Here is a 20,608-nt window from a genome sequence, read left to right on the forward strand (position 1 = left end):
ATGTTCTGGTCTCAGGATGAATTCAAAACACTTTTGAAATCTGCCGGCTGCAAACTTGTGGTGGTTGAATTTTCAGCAAAATGGTGTGGTCCTTGCAAAAAGATTTGTCCTCTTATTCATGTAAGTATCATCAGTCTCTATTTCACAGTTTTAGAAGGAATTTAATGTGCACGAATTCAAAGTCCCCAAATATTGTTCCCAGAAAATCAAGTTTGGCACTTATGAGCCATTAGGAAATTATAGTACACACCCCAGAAGATTAAGACTATTTTTCTATGGATAATTCTCCAAGGAACATCATATGTGCACAAGGAGACAATTGTACAAGTGAATGGATTATTCATAATAATGACATTTTACCAAAGTTCCTGAGTTTAGGACTTCTCAGTATTGGATTAGATTCCAGATATACATAATACTTTTTAAAATTATAACATGTAAGAATAAACTACCCCCAATCCTTCAACCCTATTATCAAAACATATATCCCTTACATCATATTTCTTTTGTATCTTTGATCTACCTTATAAAATATTTTTGTAAAATATTCTACTTAGTAAAATATAATCATATATATATGATCATATATATATATATATATATATATATATATATATATGATTATATTTTACTAAGTAGAATATTTTTCACATATGATGTTCCTTGGAGAATTATCCATGGACAAATAGTCTTAATCTTCTGGGATTTGTACTATAATTTCATATATATACTAAAGGCTCGGTGCACAAATTTGTGCACATAGAAAGGAAATTAGAAGAAATATTTTAACACATTGCAGACAGATCATTAGAATTCTCATGTTTTCATATTACACAGTGTTTTACGAAGTATCATACTTTAAAAAGATAGTATCTTGTAAGAACATGTAATAAATAACTTCAAAATATAATGGGTATTTAATTTTAAAGCATGCCTTTAACATTTATGTAAAACATTTTGTGTACTCATTCAATAGAAACTTATCTGGCCACTGGGTAAAGCTAGCAATAAAACTACTGGTCTGCAATGTGCTAATATTGCTATTCGCCCTTTCTCTATAATAGAAGTGTCAACCAAATTCACGATTGACAATGACAGATGGAAACACACATATGCAATTGGCGCCAGCGAGAGTTTTATATGTATCATGCATGCACGAGTCAACTTAGCCTTCTATATATAGAAAATAAACTTGCTTAATTAGACCTGATTTCTGATTTAGCTAAACTTTTTCCAGCCCAGTGAAGCACCCCAACTTCTCTTTCAGGTAATTGTCAGCCACACAGCAGTAAATATCAACACGAAGCAGTTTATTATTGTAGATCACACAGGGAGAACAAAGGGTAAAATATTTAACTGCAGCAGTCTTTGACTATATTCTGTGCAGTGAGAAAACCTGAAGTCATTTTCAAGGTCCACCATTTCTTCTTTTCAGTCGGGTCAAGTTTCTAAGCTTTGTAAATCTCCATTTTCCAGCTAATGAAAAGAAAATAGGATTCCACTGAGTCTCCTATCTACCTACTCCAGGACTTCTGTGAAGATCAAATAAGATGAGGCATGGGAAAATGCTTCACAGACATTTGGTTAAAGTGTAAAATGTTTCCACCTGGCTATAAAGCAAGTCATGTTCCTGGGCTGAAGAAACTGCAAGGAGGCTAGTCACTAGGGAGAGGAAGCAGGTGTTGCTACGTGATGTCATTACCCGGCACCCGCAGCCACTGTTTCCAGGCTGGGCTGAGCTGTGGGCCACATTTTGTGCCATGGGGTCTTGGCAGTGTTGGCTGTGATTTGGTGGGGTGTCGTTCTGGGGTGGTGGTGGGGCCCATGTCCCACTTGGGGGAAACTGAGTGTTGCTTTGTGGGTGCCAGATCCACAGTGCCGTTTCTCTGTAAATGGCCAGTGCATGTCATAGCAGCTCCTGCGTTAAGCATCTGCCCCCTGGTAGTTGGTGCATGTCATAGCAACCGATTGGACGGACACTTAGCATATTAGCCTTTTATATATATTCAGATCTTTTTCCACATACACACTGGTTCAGGTTTTTGTAGTCTTTAGATTATAATTTAATGTTTATACAATGTTTTAGCTATTTAATTTTCCTATTGCTTCATTTAAAAGTTTTTACCATTTTACTTATTTATTTTCAGTATAGAATTCTGCACTTCTCCTTAAGTGGAGAAGTTTTACATTTACGGTCAAGTTGGTGAAATCTATTCCTTCAAATATAAAGTTTTGATTATGCTACACAAGTGAAAATACTCTGGTTTATTTCCAAGGAGGTTTCTAATATTTCTACTTTTCTGACTTAAACTCTTGAATTCACTTGAATTAATTCTATCCACAGCCACAACCTTTGACATTTAATTTAAAATAAACTTAGATCCAAATATAGAAATTAGCTACATGACATACGAACATCCATTCTATGCCTAAAATTCATGGAATATACAGATATGGAACATTTTAATATGTGACATACCCCTCTATTATGACTCAAATTTTTGGAGAATCCCCACAGTTCAGCTTTAAGAGTCTACTTATACTCACATGCTACAGAATAAAGGCTGATCAAATTCCAACAGTCAACCAGAGACATTTTCATAAAGTGCAATGAAATCTAAGGCTTGGTAACCTCTCCCTTCATACCTTAGGGACTTAAGAGTAGTAACAGCTTTGCTGCTATAACCAGGTTCCCGCAGCCACTCCTACACTCATTCTTAACTTTATTGTTAGTTATTTTAGCCCTGTGGAGATAAACACCCTGAAGTATCCTAATTTGAATGTGTCATCTGTTTTCTCTTGAGATCCAACTAATGCAAACGTAGTTTTTAAATACATTTTGGTTCATCCACACTGTGAAATACTGTTCAGATGTTGAAAAGAATCAAGTAGGCTCATACGTATAGAAGACAGCATAGTAGTAAATAAAAAGAGTATAATATAGGAAGACTTATATGGTATGGTCCCATTTATGTAAAACAAACACACATATATGCATGTGTAACTATACATGTACACACACACTCACACGCCCACATATATTTGGGAGAAGTTCATGCTTTGCTTTGTTTTTCTTGTACTGTTTGAACTTTTGCAAGAGAACATATTCATGTATGGGTATAATTTTTTTTAAACTCATAGCCCATAAGGGTGCTGGAGAAAAGGCTTTATTTCCTCTAGTTCATTTTATCAGTCAGAGGTCAAAAGAGGAAACAGAAAACAAATGAGACAGAAAGGGATTTAAATACAAGGAATTCCATGCTTACTGGTATGTAAAATAGCTGAAAGACTGGATGAATGGTCTCTGCACTGCCGCTCCATGAGCAACTCTTTCACAATACCACAGACCCACCTACAGGGATCCTAACTTTGCCATTATCAGAAGTGAGGGGAAATGGGAGCCACTAATGGAAGAAAAAAAAAAAAAAAAAAAAACATCCGCAGAGCAGCAATCAGGGAGCCAGAACCAGAATCAGGAAGCTACTGCTGCCACAGCTGCCTCTGGACATCCAGGAAACTGATATGTGACACGGGATCCCTGAGTCAGCCAACCGCTGCTGCCTTCATCACAACTACCTTCCCATACCCATAGTCTTGCTTTTTAGCAGGAACATTCAAGAACAAACAGAAAGTGCCTTCTGTCTCACATCTGCCTTCCAAGTCTCACCTGCATACATCTCATTGGTAAAACCAATTTGCTCCCAGAATGCTAGCTGCAAGAGAGTCCAAGACATCTTTACCTTTTACCTTTATAGGCTCTGAAGGAAGATGGAATGGAAGTTAGCTAGCTAAACCATTACTCAAGGAGGAGGAAGGATTCAAGACATTTTAGACACACCAAAACTACAAGTCTACAACCCATAGCATTTTTGCTAAAGGATGCATTGAAACAAGAATAAGGTGAATTATAAGAAAATGTGCTTTTAAAAAAGTGATTTAAAACTTTAAATCTTCAGTAAATTCCACAGTCCCATTTGATGACTAAGAGCAGGGATTGCAAATTCTTTCTGTAAAACTCTAGAAAATCAATATTTTCAGGTTTGCAGGCCATATGGTCACTGTGATAACTACTCAGCTTTGCTGTTGTAGCATAAAAGCAGCCAATGGCAATATACAAACGAATGGATAAGCTGTGTTCCAATAAAGTTGTACTTACAAGACCAGATGGAGAGCTGGCTTTGGTTTACAGAGCATAGTTTGCTAACCCTGGGCTGAGTGAATCATCAGGCATACAATTCAGAGCATTTCTGGAAAGGAAATGTTACAAATTTGTTGAGAAATTGCTTGGTGTGTTCATGGGGAAGGCAAGTAGTCTGCGAGGCAAACTCACAATGTGCACAGTGGAAGTGGCATCAAATGAGTTTCAAAAAGGAAGCTGAGGCCAGATCAAAAAGGACCTTGTGTAATAACTCAAGTTGCTGTTCTGTCCTAAGAATTTTAAGGAGTGTTTTCCATGATCAAATGTGGGTTTTAGAAAATACTTTTGGCAGTGTTATTTAAGAATGAGTAGGAAAGACTGAAGTCAGGTAACCCAAGGTGAACAACAATCTAAATTTTGGAGATTTGGTTGTTTCTGGAGAAAAATAGGAAAGATCAAAGTCAGGAGACATTTTAGAATTAAGACCAAAAACTAACAGATTGTATATGAGGAAGAACAGAGCAGAAGGAAGAGTTGTTGTTGGAGGCAGGGCGGGAGTGGTCCTAGGTGGATGGAGTGGGGATAGGAAAGAAGGCAATGCCCATAAAGGAACTCCAGCCTAGCAAGGGACCATATCTGTACCATGTCTTCTGGCTGCTACTTGATTCAAAAATAATAACTGCCACATCCTTGTACATTTCCTGACAGATTTGGGAGGCTCTGAAAACTTCATAAATAGAACTGATCCTGGGAATTAGGTGACCACATAGGTCAAACCCATTCCCATGACTCCTATGAGGGAACATCCATAAATCACCAAACTTGACAAGTGCAAGTCAATTGCCCTGGAGTTCTTGGGTGACACCATTTTCCTGCCAGGTATGGAGATGCTGCCAATCTAAGTCAACATCTTTGTTTTTTTTAACCTGAAATATACTCTAAAGCTCCAAAGGCCTTTATGTTTATTATCTAAATGTTTTCCCCCAATTTCACCATCTTAATGAGCCTCTGAAGAAGGAACTCCTACTTTGGTCACCATCCATGGATAAAAAATTGGAAAGAACCCTTCAACAGAACTGTGCACAAATCCAATACTCACCCGGCGCCATGCTTCTTCCTTCTTCCCCATGAGCACAACCCTCAGCAGCAGCCCCGTCTCTGACTGACTCCACTTGGCCAAGCTCAGCATACCTTACACCACCATCAGAGACAGGTCCCATCTGAAATAAGTCACTAAATATGCTTGAAATATGACATTAAAGCAAACAAATCAATGTGCAATTAGGTGTCCTTAAGTGCATGAACACAGCCATCTGGAAAAGACCACACCGGATTGACACTTACAGGCTGTCGCTGCTGCTGATGTGTCCACTATCCCCCAGACCCATCACTAACGCCGTTGTCACCGCCACTGCCAAAAATGCTTCCAGAACACAACAGAAGCAGATGATCATTGTTTCTTCCTGCCTCCCACCTTCCAGGCCCGGCTGGTGTGGCTTAGTGGTTGAGCATCGGCCTATAAGCCAGGAGGTCATGGTTCAATTCCCAGTTGGGGCACATGCCCCAGTGGCAGGCTCGATCTCCAGTAGGGGGCATGCAGGAGACAGCCAATCAATGATTCTCTCTCATCATTGATGTTTCTATCTCTCCCTTCCTCTCCGAAATCAATAAAAATACATTTAAAAACAAAAAAAAGCCTGGCAAGAAGAGAAAGTAAAGGCAGAGTTTGAGTATTTGGTTCAGAGCTCTGTATTTTTCAGACCACAGAAGACAGATTCTCTCCCTCCCCACCACCCCCGCCCCCTTCAGGAAAAAGCTACCATCTCTCCCTCCATCCCACAGGGTATCTGGGTCTGCCACATACATTTCATTATTTATTTGCTTTGTGTCCTTTTCTAACTTTGAAACTCTGGTCTTCAGTTTGGTTCTTTAGACTCTGGTTCTACCATGGACCTTCGCTTGACCTTGGCATCATCTGACATTTGACTTTGGTGCTTCAAATTCTAGGCAGCAGTGAAAGGCCAGAATGATGCTTAGCTGTCTTGAACACCCTTTTTGTTCATTTCTTGGTTTTGCCAAAAAAAAATACCTCTAATGTGTAGTTCAATATTAACACTAAGCTAACAGGAAATTTTTATTCTTTTATTTTCCAAGGCAATGTCTCTCCATTACCAAAATGTCGTGTTTGCTAATGTGGATGTGGACGATTCTCGGGTAAGAGTCTGAAATCCTTCCACGTAAAGTCCAAATGTAATGTCCTTGAGAGCACTGGTTCAGTGATTATAGCCAATTTAAAGTCAAGTAGAATTTCACAATTCTTCCTGATAAACTATTGAAAACTCCCTCGTAATGCTCTTGTATGTTTTGTATAGCTTAAAAAACAAACAGACAAAAAGCCAGCGAATATGTGGCTCTCCTGCCGCCCTCCCCCAGCTCATACTGTAGCAGACGTCACTAATGAGTCCCAGTGTTCTCTGGACTCTGCTGGAAACCTGCTCAGCGGAGTGGCTAGAGGCAGGCAACAGCAGATGGCTGGAGTTGGGCTCAAGGCGAAAAGTGATTTCGCCCCTGTAATGGATTATTATTAATCAATTTCTAACTCAATGCATTACACACATTTAATTTTTTTAAATATCTTTATATTGATTTCATTTAAGAGGAAAGGGAGAGAGAAATAGACACATCAATGAGAGAGAATCATTGATTGGCTGCCTCCTGCACACCCCCTACTGGGGATTGAGCCCTCAACCTGGCATGTGCCCTGACTGCCTGGTTCATAGGTCCACACTCAGTGACTGAGCCACACCAGCTGGGCAGCATTACACACACGTTAATATATTTTACTTTTCTCTTGCTGTATCTTTTTTTGTGGGGAGTTTTCTAAACATCACAAGAAATTCCAGGAAATCCTTCCCTTATGTCCCTAGAGCCTTCCTTTCTCAGTCCACCCCCCTCCAAAATAATGAGCCATGGGTCTTCAATCAAAATGTGCCTTATTAATAATGCACACAGTGTGCCTACAGAATTATTCTTCCCAACATTTGTTCATTTATAATGAGGAAAGGTAACATTAACTAGTGACCTATGCATACCTTAGGTTGAATTTGAGCTTCAGAATAACTAAAAATCTGTTATTCACCCATTGTGCCCTTTAATATGTATTCTGTTCTCGTGGGTATATATCTAGGAGTGGAATTGCTGGGTCGTATGGTTACTCTATGTTGAGCTTCATAGGGAATTGACAAACCATTTTACAGCCCCACCAGCAACATCTGAGCATTCTGATTTCTCCACAACCTCACTAACGCATTATTGCTTGCCTTTTTTTTTATTATTGTAGCTCTGTCTTTTAAGGTTAACCAAAATGCACAGTTTTCTTTCCTGATAGCAATTTATTTATTAGTTGTTGTCATGGAAATTATAATTTAATGTGTGTGTGTGTGTGTGTGTGTGTGTGTGTGTGTGTGTGTGTTGTAGGTGGCAGGAGAGAGATTTAGTGCCATAAAGTGCTAAGAATTTTATGGAGAAAAACCCAATTCTGTTGATTCTGTGGGTGGGCAATTTTCTTTCAACTCTAAACAAGATAAATAAAAACTGGCATTGAAAGCAGATTATAACAGTTTAACACAACTGAAATTTTTACGTTTGTCTTGGGGTTTTGCTCCAGAATTTTTACACAGATGGTCAGTGAAGGTTTAAAAAAAGTAAAAGAAACATGTAAATCATACTTAAAATGGTAGACCATCACATCACCACATGTCTCAAGTGTGAGTTACAGATACCTTTACTCTTCCTTTCTTCCTTTTAGTTTTTGTGTTTGCAATATTCTCCCTCTACCCTGGGTTCCACTGGGGCTCTCTGCAATCTTTTGTAAACTCTCAAAACAGAGCGCATTTAGTCATTCAATCCATTCTGTCTTGGCTTCCATCTCTCACCTCTCTTCTAGAGCTCCGGGTGAGAAAGCTCAGGAATGCTGGGCACAGTCATTTCCTAGTGTAACGTTCCTGGAAGCTTTATATGTTAGAAAAGTTGTTGGCAGGAGAATCTATAAATGTCAGCTGTCCCTGAGCTTTCAGACCGATCTCCTGAGAAATCGCCAAGCTCCATGCTTGGTAAAGACAGAGGATACCAAAGTTGTGACTCCATGCCCTTTCTTTTCTTTCCCAGGAGTTGGCCCACACTTGTAACGTCAGAGTAATACCCACATTTCAGTTGTTCAAGCAAACCAAAAAGGTATGTTTCCATGATAACGGACAAAGTTGAAAGAGATTATAGAACTATCAGAGTCTAAAAAGGATGAAACAACTGCATTTGTTTTTAATACCTAGCAATGTAATTCTTCGTTTCTGAACTTTACATATTGGCCATGAGTTAAAAAAAAAAATGCATGAATTATAATAGATCTCCCTATTCAGACCCTCTGAGGTGTCCAAATTCGTAAGAAATACCCCACTATTATCTCTGTCTGAGGCAGAACCCTTCAAAAGGAATCTCACAGAAAAAGGACATGATGAAATTGTCATGCAAATGTATACAAGTTTTTAACAACAGTTGGGGAAATGTTAAGCAAAAACAATCACAAGGCTATAAAGTCCATTGGTGGGCGAGGTAGGTTCTGGATTCAGATTTCTATGGTCCAAACACCAGAGCTACCACTTCCTAGCAGTTTACTTAACAACCCCTTTGTATCTTAGGTTCCCTGGCTGTAAAAAATAAAAATGAATCAGCATAAGTTTTTCCCCTCACGGAGTGGTTATGAGAATTAAATGAATTAACATGAGTAAAGTTTTTAGACCCATCCTGACATTCTTTAAGCACTCAGTACATTATCTCATGAAGATATTAATGGAATGAAATGTCTGAAATACTTGGTGTGTGATAACACTGGTAATTTTCAATAGAAACATATGGCTGAGAGCATTGATGATTGTGCATACCTTATGCAACACTGTTCAGAGAAACAAACATTTAATTGCCTTTCACACCATCATTCCATTGTTGGGAAATTTTGCTTCAGATATACTGCAAAGAAAGATAAACAGCTATGTGTATAGTAATTGTAACATTATTGCTAATCAAATATGGAAGGAAGCTAAATGCCTTTTTTTTTAGTAGAATGGCTAAGTAATTTATTATATATCTACTCTATGAAATAGTATCAATTAAAAAGTTTTATGAAGAATATATGTACAGTAAAAAAATCATGCTTAAACTTTATAAAGATTATGTCTGCAATATGAAGAATAAAAGCACTTGATATGCTATGCTAGCTGTAGAATTTTATACCCAGCTTCTATTTGTATGTATTTACTATACATAATCAGTATAGTAGATTTAAATAATGTTTAAAAAAAATAAGACTACCTACTCCCTCTCTTGAGCTTTTACTTGAAAATTGAAGCTATTTAATATATGCATTCATAACCACCCCTGCCTACATCTCATATTATTTGTGTCTTCCCCTCTTTTATCTCAAAAATGAGGATGCTTTCTACTTCCTAAACCCATTCATCCACCACGTCTTGACTGAATTCTTTCTATTCTGCTCCATGCCTCCATTCACTGGCAAAGAGCCACTGTCCCTTTTATTTTTAATGTAGATTGTACCAAAAGCCTTATGGCAATTCCTCTTAGATCACAGACTTTGGAGAATGTCTGCCTCCCTTAAAAATATAACCGGCTCCCTTGCATTCCATCAGAAGGCTTAGGGAATCCCTTGGGTTTCTGTTTTTCCATTGCTGCCAAGAACCTCCACATTACCTCTGATACTCAAATACCAAGGCCTCCCTTAGCCAGTTTTCTGGCATTCTATACATAGCATCATCCTTTCAAGGCTTTGTTATTCTGTCGTGCTCTAGATTCTAGCTCATTTCAAATACCTTCAGGGTATATAGAATATAAACAAAATAAAACGTTAAAAATCTAAAGCCAATTCAGCTATGTAACAATGACCTAGGGCCATGGTGTACAATGGGCATTTCTTGGTGCGGGCAGTTTCCATCCAGGGGTTGAACAAATACCTGGCGGGGATGCCCTATAAACAATAGCTGTCATTGTTTCTCAGTTTCAGGGCACAGGACAGCCAAAGCCTATTGCAGGTAATAAATAAGATGGGCTTGTTCCTGCCTGGTGTGCTCCTTAGTGTTCCAGTAAGAGTAACTGTTTTAAAAAAAGTTTTTAAAAAGTCCGTTGCTGTGGTGTCTTCCAGGTGGGGCATCCAAAACCTTGGCTGGTTTTTGTAACCAGAATTTTATACTGTATTTCATTGTAAGTAGTTCATAAATTTTTGTTTATCAACTCTCTTAAAAGCCTATAAACTTTCTCCAGCAAAAATGCACGTAAACCAGAATGTGCATGTAATACTAGGGTATTCGATGAGCCTCTGAAGCTGATGAATAGATCCCCTTGGTTAATGGCTTCAGTTCCAGACCAAAGTTGGTATATGTCCACGGAGTAGGCGAAGGTAGAATAACAAAGACTTAGCAAGTCTTGGCCAACTGCGTGAATATGGGCCACTGTCCGCAGTCGGTTCCTCCTTTCATTCTTTGACAGAATAAAATGCACTTCAGTCCTCTCCTAAGAATGATGAGATATGGAGAGGTAGATGCTAATAAATGAACTATTCGCAAAAGAATAATTCAGAAGAACTGAGCTCTTGTCGTAACTGGGAGGAAACGTTTGCCTTTATGCTTCTGAAGCACAGGGCCCTTGCGGAGGTCGGAGGTCGTGGAAGTCACTTCTAGCAAGTGCCCTCCTTGAAGCAGGGAGAGAGGTGAAAAGAATTCCCAGTAGGCAGCAACATTGTGTGCTGAAAGGAGGACAGTGTTGGAAGCAGGGGTCACACACGCGGTGTCCTCAAGGGTCAGGCAGGGACCATAGGTGAGACCGTAGGAAGTGAGGAGTAGGGTGGTCCCTGGAAAATCACCTCCCAAATGCTCTCACTGTCAAGCTCATAGAAAGTTGTGCTTGACCCGCCCTCTAAAAAGAGTATCTGCAGATACTCATTTCTGCCATCTCTGGAGTCAGACAGCTGTAGGTTGGACCCCAGGTCTGCCTCTTATTAGTGTGTGACCTTGGGACTGTGCTTAACCACCTTGAGGTTCAGTGTTCTGTTCTGTAAAATAGGACTCTATCTTGTGTCTTTGAATGATTGTCATGAAAGTGTACATAAGGTGCCCTAGCACTGGACTTGGTACAAAACACAGCTGCTAGTAGATCCCCAGGGTCTCCCTGTGCACCTGTCTTCCTGAAAATGTAAAAATAAAGAGAAATTTGGAAATAACTGTTATGAGAAATCTTGACAGCTCTTTGAATAACTATAATAAGCTAAGTCTTCTTAGCATTGCGGAGTTACCGACCCAATGGCGTCCAAGTTGTTAAGGATTGTTTTAAACACGGAAGGGTTCTGCGTGAGAAGGGAAAAAAGAACTCTCACATGGCCTTCAAGGTCCCAAAGGGTGCAGATCCCTAAAAGGGGCTGCATATCAGCCCCATAAGCAGCTGATCCATGGGCAAAGGGTAATTGACTGGAGGAGGCAAGAACTGAGTGAGATGGAGGGAAAGTCGGAGAAGTGCAGCAACCACTCTTCACCATTTAGCAACCTTTGGTGCCGTTGCCAAAGGTGCGGCTCTCTGCTTTAGCAACTGAAAGGCAGTAATGACTTTGTACCTCTTTTCTCCAGGGCAGGGATTATTAGGCTGAGGCAAGTGAGGCAGGATATTGCAAGTGTATGGGGAGAATCCTGTCTTTATTTGAATTTTTGATGTTTTGTTTATCATGGATTTTTGCATTAATTTCTAATATTATTAAAATACTAGAGGCCTCGTATTTTAATAATACTAGAAATTCATGTGAGAGTAGGCCTTCCTTCCCCCAGTTGCCAGCACCAGCTTCCCTCTGGCACCTGGGACCCAGGCTTCTCTTGCAGCCCTGGTTTCGTCCGGAAGGATGTCTGGTCTAATTAGCATATTATGTTTTTACTAGAGGACCGGTGCACGAAATTCGTGCACGGTGGGGTTGTCCCTCAGCCCAGCATGCACCCTCTCCAATCTGGGACCCCTCGAGGGTTGTCCGACTGCCCGTTTAGGCCCGATCCCAGTAGGATTGGGCCTAAACGGGCAGTCGGACATCCCTCTCACAATCCAGGACTGCTGGATCCCAACTGCTCACTTGCCTGCCTTCCTGATTGCCCCTAACTGCTTCTTCCTGCCAGCCTGATCACCCTCTAACCACTCCCCTGCCAGCCTGATTGATGCCTAACTGCTCCCCTGCCAGCCTGATTGCCCCTAACTGCCCTCCCCTGCAGGCCTGGTCCCCCCCAACTGCTCTCCCCTGCAGGCTTGGTTGCCCCCAACTTTCCTCCTCTGCCAACCTGGTCACCCTGAACTGCCCTCCCCTGCAGGCCTGGTCCCTCTCAACTGCCCTCTCCTGCTGGCCTGATCCCTCCCAACTGCCCTCCCCTGCTGGCCATCTTGTAGTGGCCATCTTGTGTCCACATGGGGGCAGCCATCTTTGACCACATGGGGGTAGCCATCTTTGTGTGTTGGAGTGACAGTCAATTTGCATATTACTCTTTTATTAGATAGGATTATTATACATGTGTTAAAATATTACTTCCCTTGAAGCCTGAGTTTCTGGCACCCCTTGAATTTTATACCCTAGTCTCAGTCCCATTCTTCTCTGAATTTTAAATTATTGAAAAATGGGAGTATTCCATTGGGTGATTCTCCAGAAAGACTTACAAGACTCATAGCAGGTTGTACTCATAGCTGAGATTTATCACAGCAAAGAATACAGAGTAAAAGCAGCATGAAACAGACATGCATTGATGGAGTCTAGAAAGGTTCAGCACAGACTTCTGATGTTCTTTCTTGTCCAAGGACATACAGGAGTACTCTCTCCAGCAATGAACTTTAGGGACATGTGCACCTCTACTTTAGGGGTGCCCTTAGGAATCTCAGGGTCTGAGGACTTTATGTGGGGACTAGCCACATAGATATATCATGCTAGGCAACCATTGCTACACAACTAGCCATGACAGTGGAAACTTGGGACCCCAAAAACAAAACCAGGCACACATCATCAATATTGATGTTGACACAAAGCAACTTGACAAGCTAGCATGTCCCAGTCCTTCGCTCCAGGTATTTATAATAAAGTCATCAATCACTGACACAAGGAACACTCAGAGGGCCACGTTTCCTTGTGGGGAGGAGAGGGGTGAAAGTCCTATCACTGTTCTCTTGGAGACATGCAAGGATTAAGCCCCCAGATCTGCTGCATTAACTCTTTTCTTTCCCGGAGCCATGTGGAACATCAAATGTCACCTCTGTTATAAGTAGCAATAGTGCCAAACTGCATTAGTTGAAGGGCATGGCTTGGACCCAAGTCAACAGACTTCCTACTATCCCTTGAAACCTAGACCTTGAGGTGAGCCACCTGTGGGAGAATTGGGGGAGCAGAAGAGAAACTTACCTACCCAGTGAAGAAGATATTGCTGCTTTTCACAACTATTGATCCTCAAAAGTGAGGCCAGAGGGTGTTAGCCTTCCAGACCTATCTGTGGAAAACAGACCTTAGGCCCCCTTGAGATGTGCTTTCCAGAAGAACAGTGGGGCAGTGGGGGAGGGGGAGGAGAGCAGCTCTGGCCCTTAAGCAGAACACCCCCAAAAGGGAGGAGTTAGACACGAACTCCTTCCTTTGTCTAGGTCTAATTGATAAGCTCGCCTTGAATTTGGGGAGAACTCAGGAAGGGAATATACAACTTGGAGGAATGTCAGGAAAGAGAAAAACAAGCATATTTTCCCAGCACTTCAGAGCTGTGCAGATTTTCCAGTGGAAACATGAGAATAGAATATATGCCATTGAAGGAAATGACTCCAAACCATTCTTACGTTCCACCCCATACTTCCAGCAGTGAGCAGAATGGCATCTCCTCCAGCCAGAGTCCAACAAATTACTTTTCCTATTCTAGTGGGGCTTGAAATGAATTCCCAAATTAGATTCATGTCCCCCTTCCCCTTTAAGAGAAAGCCACACTGTACTGAGTCACTAGCTCCCAGGTGGCTTCCTGTGTGTCCTCAACAGCTTCCGCTGATGGCAGAGAATACGGGTTGGCCAGCTACGGCCCGAAGGCCAAATCTCACCCTCCACCAGTTTTTGTAAATAACATGTTACTGGAACACAACCATGCCCATTTGTTTAAACATTGTCTGTGGCTACTTTCGAACCACATAGCAGATTTGAATAGTTTCGACAGAGACCACATGGCCTGCAAAGCCTAAAGGAGGTATTATCAGCCCCTTTACAAAAAAGTTTGTCAATCTCTGACATAGAAGGAGAAAAGCACTTCGGTCATTATTTATGCCACCAAGACTCTAAGATAGATAGATAGATAGATAGATAGATAGATAGATAGATAGATAGATAGATAGATATAGATAGATACAGATATAGATAGATAGATAGATAGATAGATAGATAGATAGATAGATATAGATAGATATAGATAGATAGATAGATAGATAGATTAGATAGATAGATAGATATAGATAGATACAGATATAGATAGATAGATAGATATAGATAGATAGATATAGATATAGATAGATACAGATATAGATAGATAGATAGATAGATAGATAGATAGATAGATATAGATATAGATAGATATAGATAGATAGATAGATAGATAGATAGATATAGATAGATACAGATATAGATAGATAGATAGATAGATTAGATAGATAGATATAGATAGATACAGATATAGATAGATAGATAGATAGATATAGATAGATAGATATAGATATAGATAGATACAGATATAGATAGATAGATTAGATAGATAGATAGATATAGATAGATACAGATATAGATAGATAGATAGATAGATAGATAGATAGATAGATAGATAGATATGCGGAGTTTCAAAATTAGCTACAACAAAATGAAGTAAGTTAGTATTTAACTGAAATCTCACTATTGGTACAAGCTGAGAAAAGGTGCAGTGTGGAATAGAAAGAAAAAAAAAAGATGATAGATCGCTTTTACATGCTCTGTTCTTGAATTCACATCCATAGAAATTCAAGCTGTTTGAAACAGACTGTTCCAAGGAGGTCCTGGCTTCTCGGTTTGCTTTTGCTCAACTCCAAAAATCTTAACTAAGCTGCTTACATTTGCAAGGCCTGGCTGGCCGTTGTGAATGTCAAAGGGGAAGTGTGCAAACACCTGGGGAAGGAATGGGTCTGGGTGGAGTCAGAGAAGTGGCCAAGGTGGGAACAAACTAATCAGTACTGTCCACCTTGTAATACAAGGTTAAGGGACTTTTACAAGTTCTCCTGCTAGACATATCCTTCCCATCTTGTTCATAAGACTGACTGCCTTAGTAAATAAACCGTTCGTAAAGAAAAAGAACGTTGTGTCAGTACAGATTACAAACTTGTATTGCACATACAAACATTTCTACAGCTCTCCCCACAAAATGTCTTGTGTGGGCCAGTTGGTTGGGCTTTTTTTGTTTGTATTGTTATTGTTGCTGTTGCTTTGAGGATTTTGTTGTTGTTGTTGTCACTGGTTTGAACTCAGTACAGATGGCTGGAAAATACTCACATTTTCATACAATTGGTCCAAATATAACTTCGGTGTTCACTCAACCACACTGCATATCAATGGGCCATGGCATCTATCATAATAAAAGCATAATATGCTAATTAGACCGGACGTCCTTCCGGACCAAGCTGGGGCTGCAGCCGTCTTGGCTGGGAGGGAGGGATCGAGGCAGCCGGCCGGCAGCTGCGAAGGGCCTACTCCTGCACGAATTTCGTGCATCGGGTCTCTAGTTTTATTATCATTATTCTCTGAGGGCATCAATACTCAGACTCCTTCATTTGTCCATCTCTTAGGAAGGGACCACTGACTCCAGCCTCTTTGCATTTTCCTAGTAACAGTAATAGAAGTTTTGTAGAAGATTTGATGTTTTTAGAAAAAAGAAAAAAAAAAAAGCCTGCCTCTGGTCGCAGCTGGGTGATGGGCAAATGGGGAAGTTTGCTTCATTCGTCTATTTTTATGTGTATTTGAACATGACCAAGTAAAAGTTATTTTTAACTGACTGTTGCACATAGGTGTTTCTGTTGTGCATGGACAACCACCCCATGGCCCAGTGGTCTCTTGAACTGAGCTTATAACTGTGGTTAGCAGTCACCATGAGGGTGCCAGCAGCACAAAGGAAATGCAGGCATGGAGAAGAGAGAAGCAAACGTACTCCCTAATGCTTCAGAGTGGAGGGTGCCTTTGAGAGGCACGGCCAAATAGTCAGGTTAAAATGAGAAAACATTTGGGCAGAAAGAATATGCTAGTTGCCGTGTATATATTATCTCTTTAAAAAAAAATAGAGCTACCTATGAAATAAGCTCTTCTCAGTAAGCTGTTCCTCCTTCATTAACTGCATTCATTAAGCTCCTGTATGCAAAGTCCGTGCTAGACAAAGAGACACAAATGCAACATTTGCCTTTGGCATACTGGGCAGAGCAAGAATAAACTAGGGCCCAGTGTGAGAAGGGTGTGCCTTCTAGTGCCTGAAACTTAGCACTACCCAGAGCCTCAGACCTGGACTTTAGTGCCCAGAAATCAGCTTTGCTCCACTCACTTCAGGCCTAAAACCATTCACAGAGAGCCTAGGTGTAAGGCTCTGGGCTAGATACTAAACATATGGAGGAAAAAATAAGGTATAGCTCCCATCCTTGGACTAATGGGGAAGGAAGATAACAAAATCATTTTTTTTACCAATGGAATGCCAGGGTACTGTGAGCTCACAGAGGAAACAAAGAGTTATGAAATAGCATGAGTATGTGTCAGGAATTGTTTGATGATAATATAACAAAGGTAAAGAATTACTAAATTATCACTAGAATATGAGCTCCCTGAGGGAATTGTGTCTGTTTTGTCTGGCTTGTAGTAGGTACTGGTACCGATTAAGTATTGGTTAAATGAATTCATCTACAAAGTGTTGCTAGGGTTCAGAGCTTATGGTAGGCAGCGGCATTCAATGTAGACAGGATAAAATCACGGAATCCGTGGTAAGAAGCTTGGATTTGATGATGATAGAGAAACACTGAAGAATTTCACAAAGAAGGATAGCATCACCGGAACTGTGTTTTATGAGTTTCAAGGGGAATGAAGGGACCTAAGAGGCACAAGACTGGAGACAGAGAAACAAATAATAAGCCGTTGCTGAAGTCCAGGCGAAAGCTGATGAGTTCAAAATCCTATCTGAGTGTATATGAATTTTTTAAATGTGACCTTGGTTTCTGGGCTCGGGTAACAGGGGCGGGTGATGGTGCCTGCACTAGGTTCAGTGTATCTAGAAGAAAAGGGGGTCAAATTCCACAGTGACCAAGGCTCTTGTTGCACTTGTGGCTTCTGGCTGCCCTTGGTGGCTGTCCTGGTGTCACAGCACGGGCCTGTCATAACTCCATGGTCATGGAAGACACCCCTCCCTGGAAATTCCCTTCAGGGCTGTGCCCTCCCACTTCTTACTGCCCCCCTCCCCAGCCGGTGCCATCCCTGCAGGAGGGCAGTCTCCTCTAAGAAAAGAAGCCCTTCTTTAATGGCCCTAAACTCTCTCTGTCTCCATCATGCCCTTCGGCGGTAGGGGAGGTCCTAAAATAAGCAGGCACCATCAGCTCCACTGAAGTTATTTCCACAAAAATACCAAAATTATCTTCTTCTAGACTCCTGGGGGCCCGGGGGACTGCCTAGAATTACATGGCGGTGGTCACGGGGAGCAGACTCACCTTGGGAAGTTCCCCTCCCTTCCTTGCCAGTGTCTGTCTTCTGCTCACGTGAGTCAAAGGACTCCTGAAGCAGTGGGGTAGGACAGGGCTCTAAGGCCGATGCCACAAGAGGAAGACTGCAGACCTAGGATGTCTGCCTCCAGCTCCCGTGGGGAAAGACAGACTGAGACTGTGGGGGAACCCCGAAACCGCTCACACCCAGCATCCCACTCCAGCGTTGCTGAGAGGCAGAGGGTGATGCTCTTTTAAGACCCAGTTGAGCTACCGAGGATGTCCTCTTTCCTCCAAGTGAAAAGAAATGTAAAAAGCCTTTTCCCCTCTCTCTCAACACCTTGCCTCACGGGCCGCTGGCTTCCTGGCAATGCACTTAGCACGCTGGTCACTTAGCTGAGCTCAGTATCTTTTTCCCGCTCCCTGACAAGGTCGGTCATTCAGGTGGCCAAGCCCTGCCTATGTTCTTGCCAGGACACCTGCTCTGCCTCAGAGGACTATGGAACTCTCTTCATTCCTAGAGCCACCATCCAGCTGCCACCTGACTCTTAGCAAAGAGAGACTCGTACAGACCCTTCCTGACACCCTCCTCCCCCGGTGGCCAAGCCTAAGAGAACTTTTTTAGAGGAGATGGCTGCAAACCAGACAACCCAGATAAATCATGAAATTCTGCACCCACACTTAGGTAAACCTATTCACGAGAATCAAAAGAGCAATTTGCTGCTATAGAAGTGGAGTCGAGAGAAAGCCGGTAAGTGAAATGGGATCCAGACAGAGCCACAAGACAGGGGTTTTACTTTAAAGGAATAGAATGAGCCAGGATGCCCACAGGCAGCCCCCAGACTCAGTGCTGGGGAAGTGGAATCATTAGGTGTGGGGATAGTTTCTTCTCTGCTGCACAGTAAGCTTTGAAGTCAGTTCTAACCTTTTCCAATCCCCTACCCCAAAGTCCAAACACTTTTTTTTTTTTTTGGCTGCTGAAATCTCCCTCACTAGAAACTCCAGTCCCAGCCTCAGTTTACCCACACTGTTCCTTCTCCCCAACTACCTCAGACAATTGGTACTGAAATGACCATGAATAGTAAGGTCTTTAGCTTTCCTATTTCATCATATCTAAGATGCGCATGGACAGATGCACCCTTCTTTATATGCTACTGAAAAGCGTTGCAAATAAAACATCCCATCCACTGTGAAATGCGCCCTGATTCAGAGACCCGAACATTTGGGAAGAAAATGTGCTGCTTAGAAGCAATGATTGCAATACCTTTACCCGGGCAAACATAAGTGGATGGGAAGTCCGAGTCCTTTGACTTCAGAAAATCCTCTATGTGAGTTAACAAGCCCTCAATACCGATGGATTAAAGCTCAGACAGTTCAGTGACTGGGTTTCCTCACTGCCAACAACATTCTGTGTTTTAGACCTTAGTGTAGAGGCATGTCATGGAGAATTCTGGAAATCTGGCAAAACACTAGCATACACCATTTTGAAAAGGTGCCCAACAACGAAAGCATCATGAGTTTAATGTGTTCAATGCGTATTTCTATTTAAAGTATTGTGTAGATGATAAAAATGAGTAGAGGATACTTTTTACAAGCAGGAACAGAACACCTCAAAGCTTCAAAATCTTTGCAATATTTGAACCAATAAACATTTCACCTTTGTGTATTTGTGAACAGATTTTTGAATTTTGTGGAGCTGATGCTAGCAAATTAGAAACGAAGATTCAAGAACTAATGTAACCTGATCTCCAAGACAAAATACACTTGCAGCATTTTAAAGCCCACAGCCAAGTGTTTGTGTTTTCATTTCCAGCAAATATTGTAATGTTCTACTGTGCTCTCTCCTAATGCGTTGCAGGTTGAATTTCTGCTTGCAGCTCACTGAGAAATTGCTTAATAGCCTTGAGCTATCAGAGATTGCGGTCATTCCCATTCTCTAAGATGTCCTTTCCACTTACTCTGAGCACATTCCTGAGGCAATATTGTTATGGCCTTCACAACAGAGACCCTGTCCAGCTACATAGTATCAGGTCATTAGGACGATTCCAGAGATCACCAAAGATGGAATTCTTCATGGTGATCTAGAAACCAATAAATGCCTCATTCCCTGGGCACTCCAAATATATAGAGGTTTCTTCCCAATGAAGCCATTGTTCATGGTACAAAATTCTTTTCCAGTGTATTACCTAGAATTGTGTCGTTTTTCTCTCCCTCATTGCCTTTCTAAAATGATCCTATAATGTGTTTTTTTTAATCCCTCAAAAACAAAAGCCAGAAAGACATTTTACTACCTATATATGTTTTTTAAACTGAGATCGCTCAGACCATTAGAGCTCAGAGAAGTTGGCTGCTTCTCCTATTAACTGCGCCCACCCTAGAGCTGCCATCAGATGAACACCAGGGGTTTTAAGTCGGGGAGCCAGCTCTCCCTAGCCATCAGTGACTGAGATTTTGACAAAGCATAGGATCCATGTGCCTTGTTAGAATTCTTTGGCATGTAGAGTAGAGGAAACCAACCCATGCTAGCTTAAGCAAGAAGCAACACTGATTTACCATTCAACAAATATTTATTGGGCACTTACTCTGTGCCAAGTACGTTATGGTCCCTTAAAATAAAACTTGATTGATAGAACCCAAAGACAAAGATAGAGCCAGCCTTTCTACGAGAATAGAAATGAGGAGAGA

At 41.3% G+C, this 20,608-nt stretch overlaps 1 protein-coding gene across 1 annotated transcript; it reads left to right on the forward strand.

The window, feature by feature from the left end:
- On the forward strand, positions 1-19,663 carry TXNDC8 (thioredoxin domain containing 8; the record flags this gene model as incomplete). The annotated part of the gene is made up of 5 exons (XM_079790826.1): positions 1-120; positions 6,293-6,352; positions 8,306-8,371; positions 18,609-18,674; positions 19,601-19,663. 5 exons carry the CDS (start codon positions 1-3, stop codon positions 19,661-19,663), a joined length of 375 nt encoding a protein of 124 aa, XP_079646952.1.
- Positions 19,664-20,608: the final 945 nt, after the last annotated feature.

The sequence above is a fragment of the Cnephaeus nilssonii genome (assembly GCF_951640355.1).
Source record: "Cnephaeus nilssonii genome assembly, chromosome: 14".
In the NCBI taxonomy this organism is placed as follows: domain Eukaryota; kingdom Metazoa; phylum Chordata; class Mammalia; order Chiroptera; family Vespertilionidae; genus Cnephaeus; species Cnephaeus nilssonii.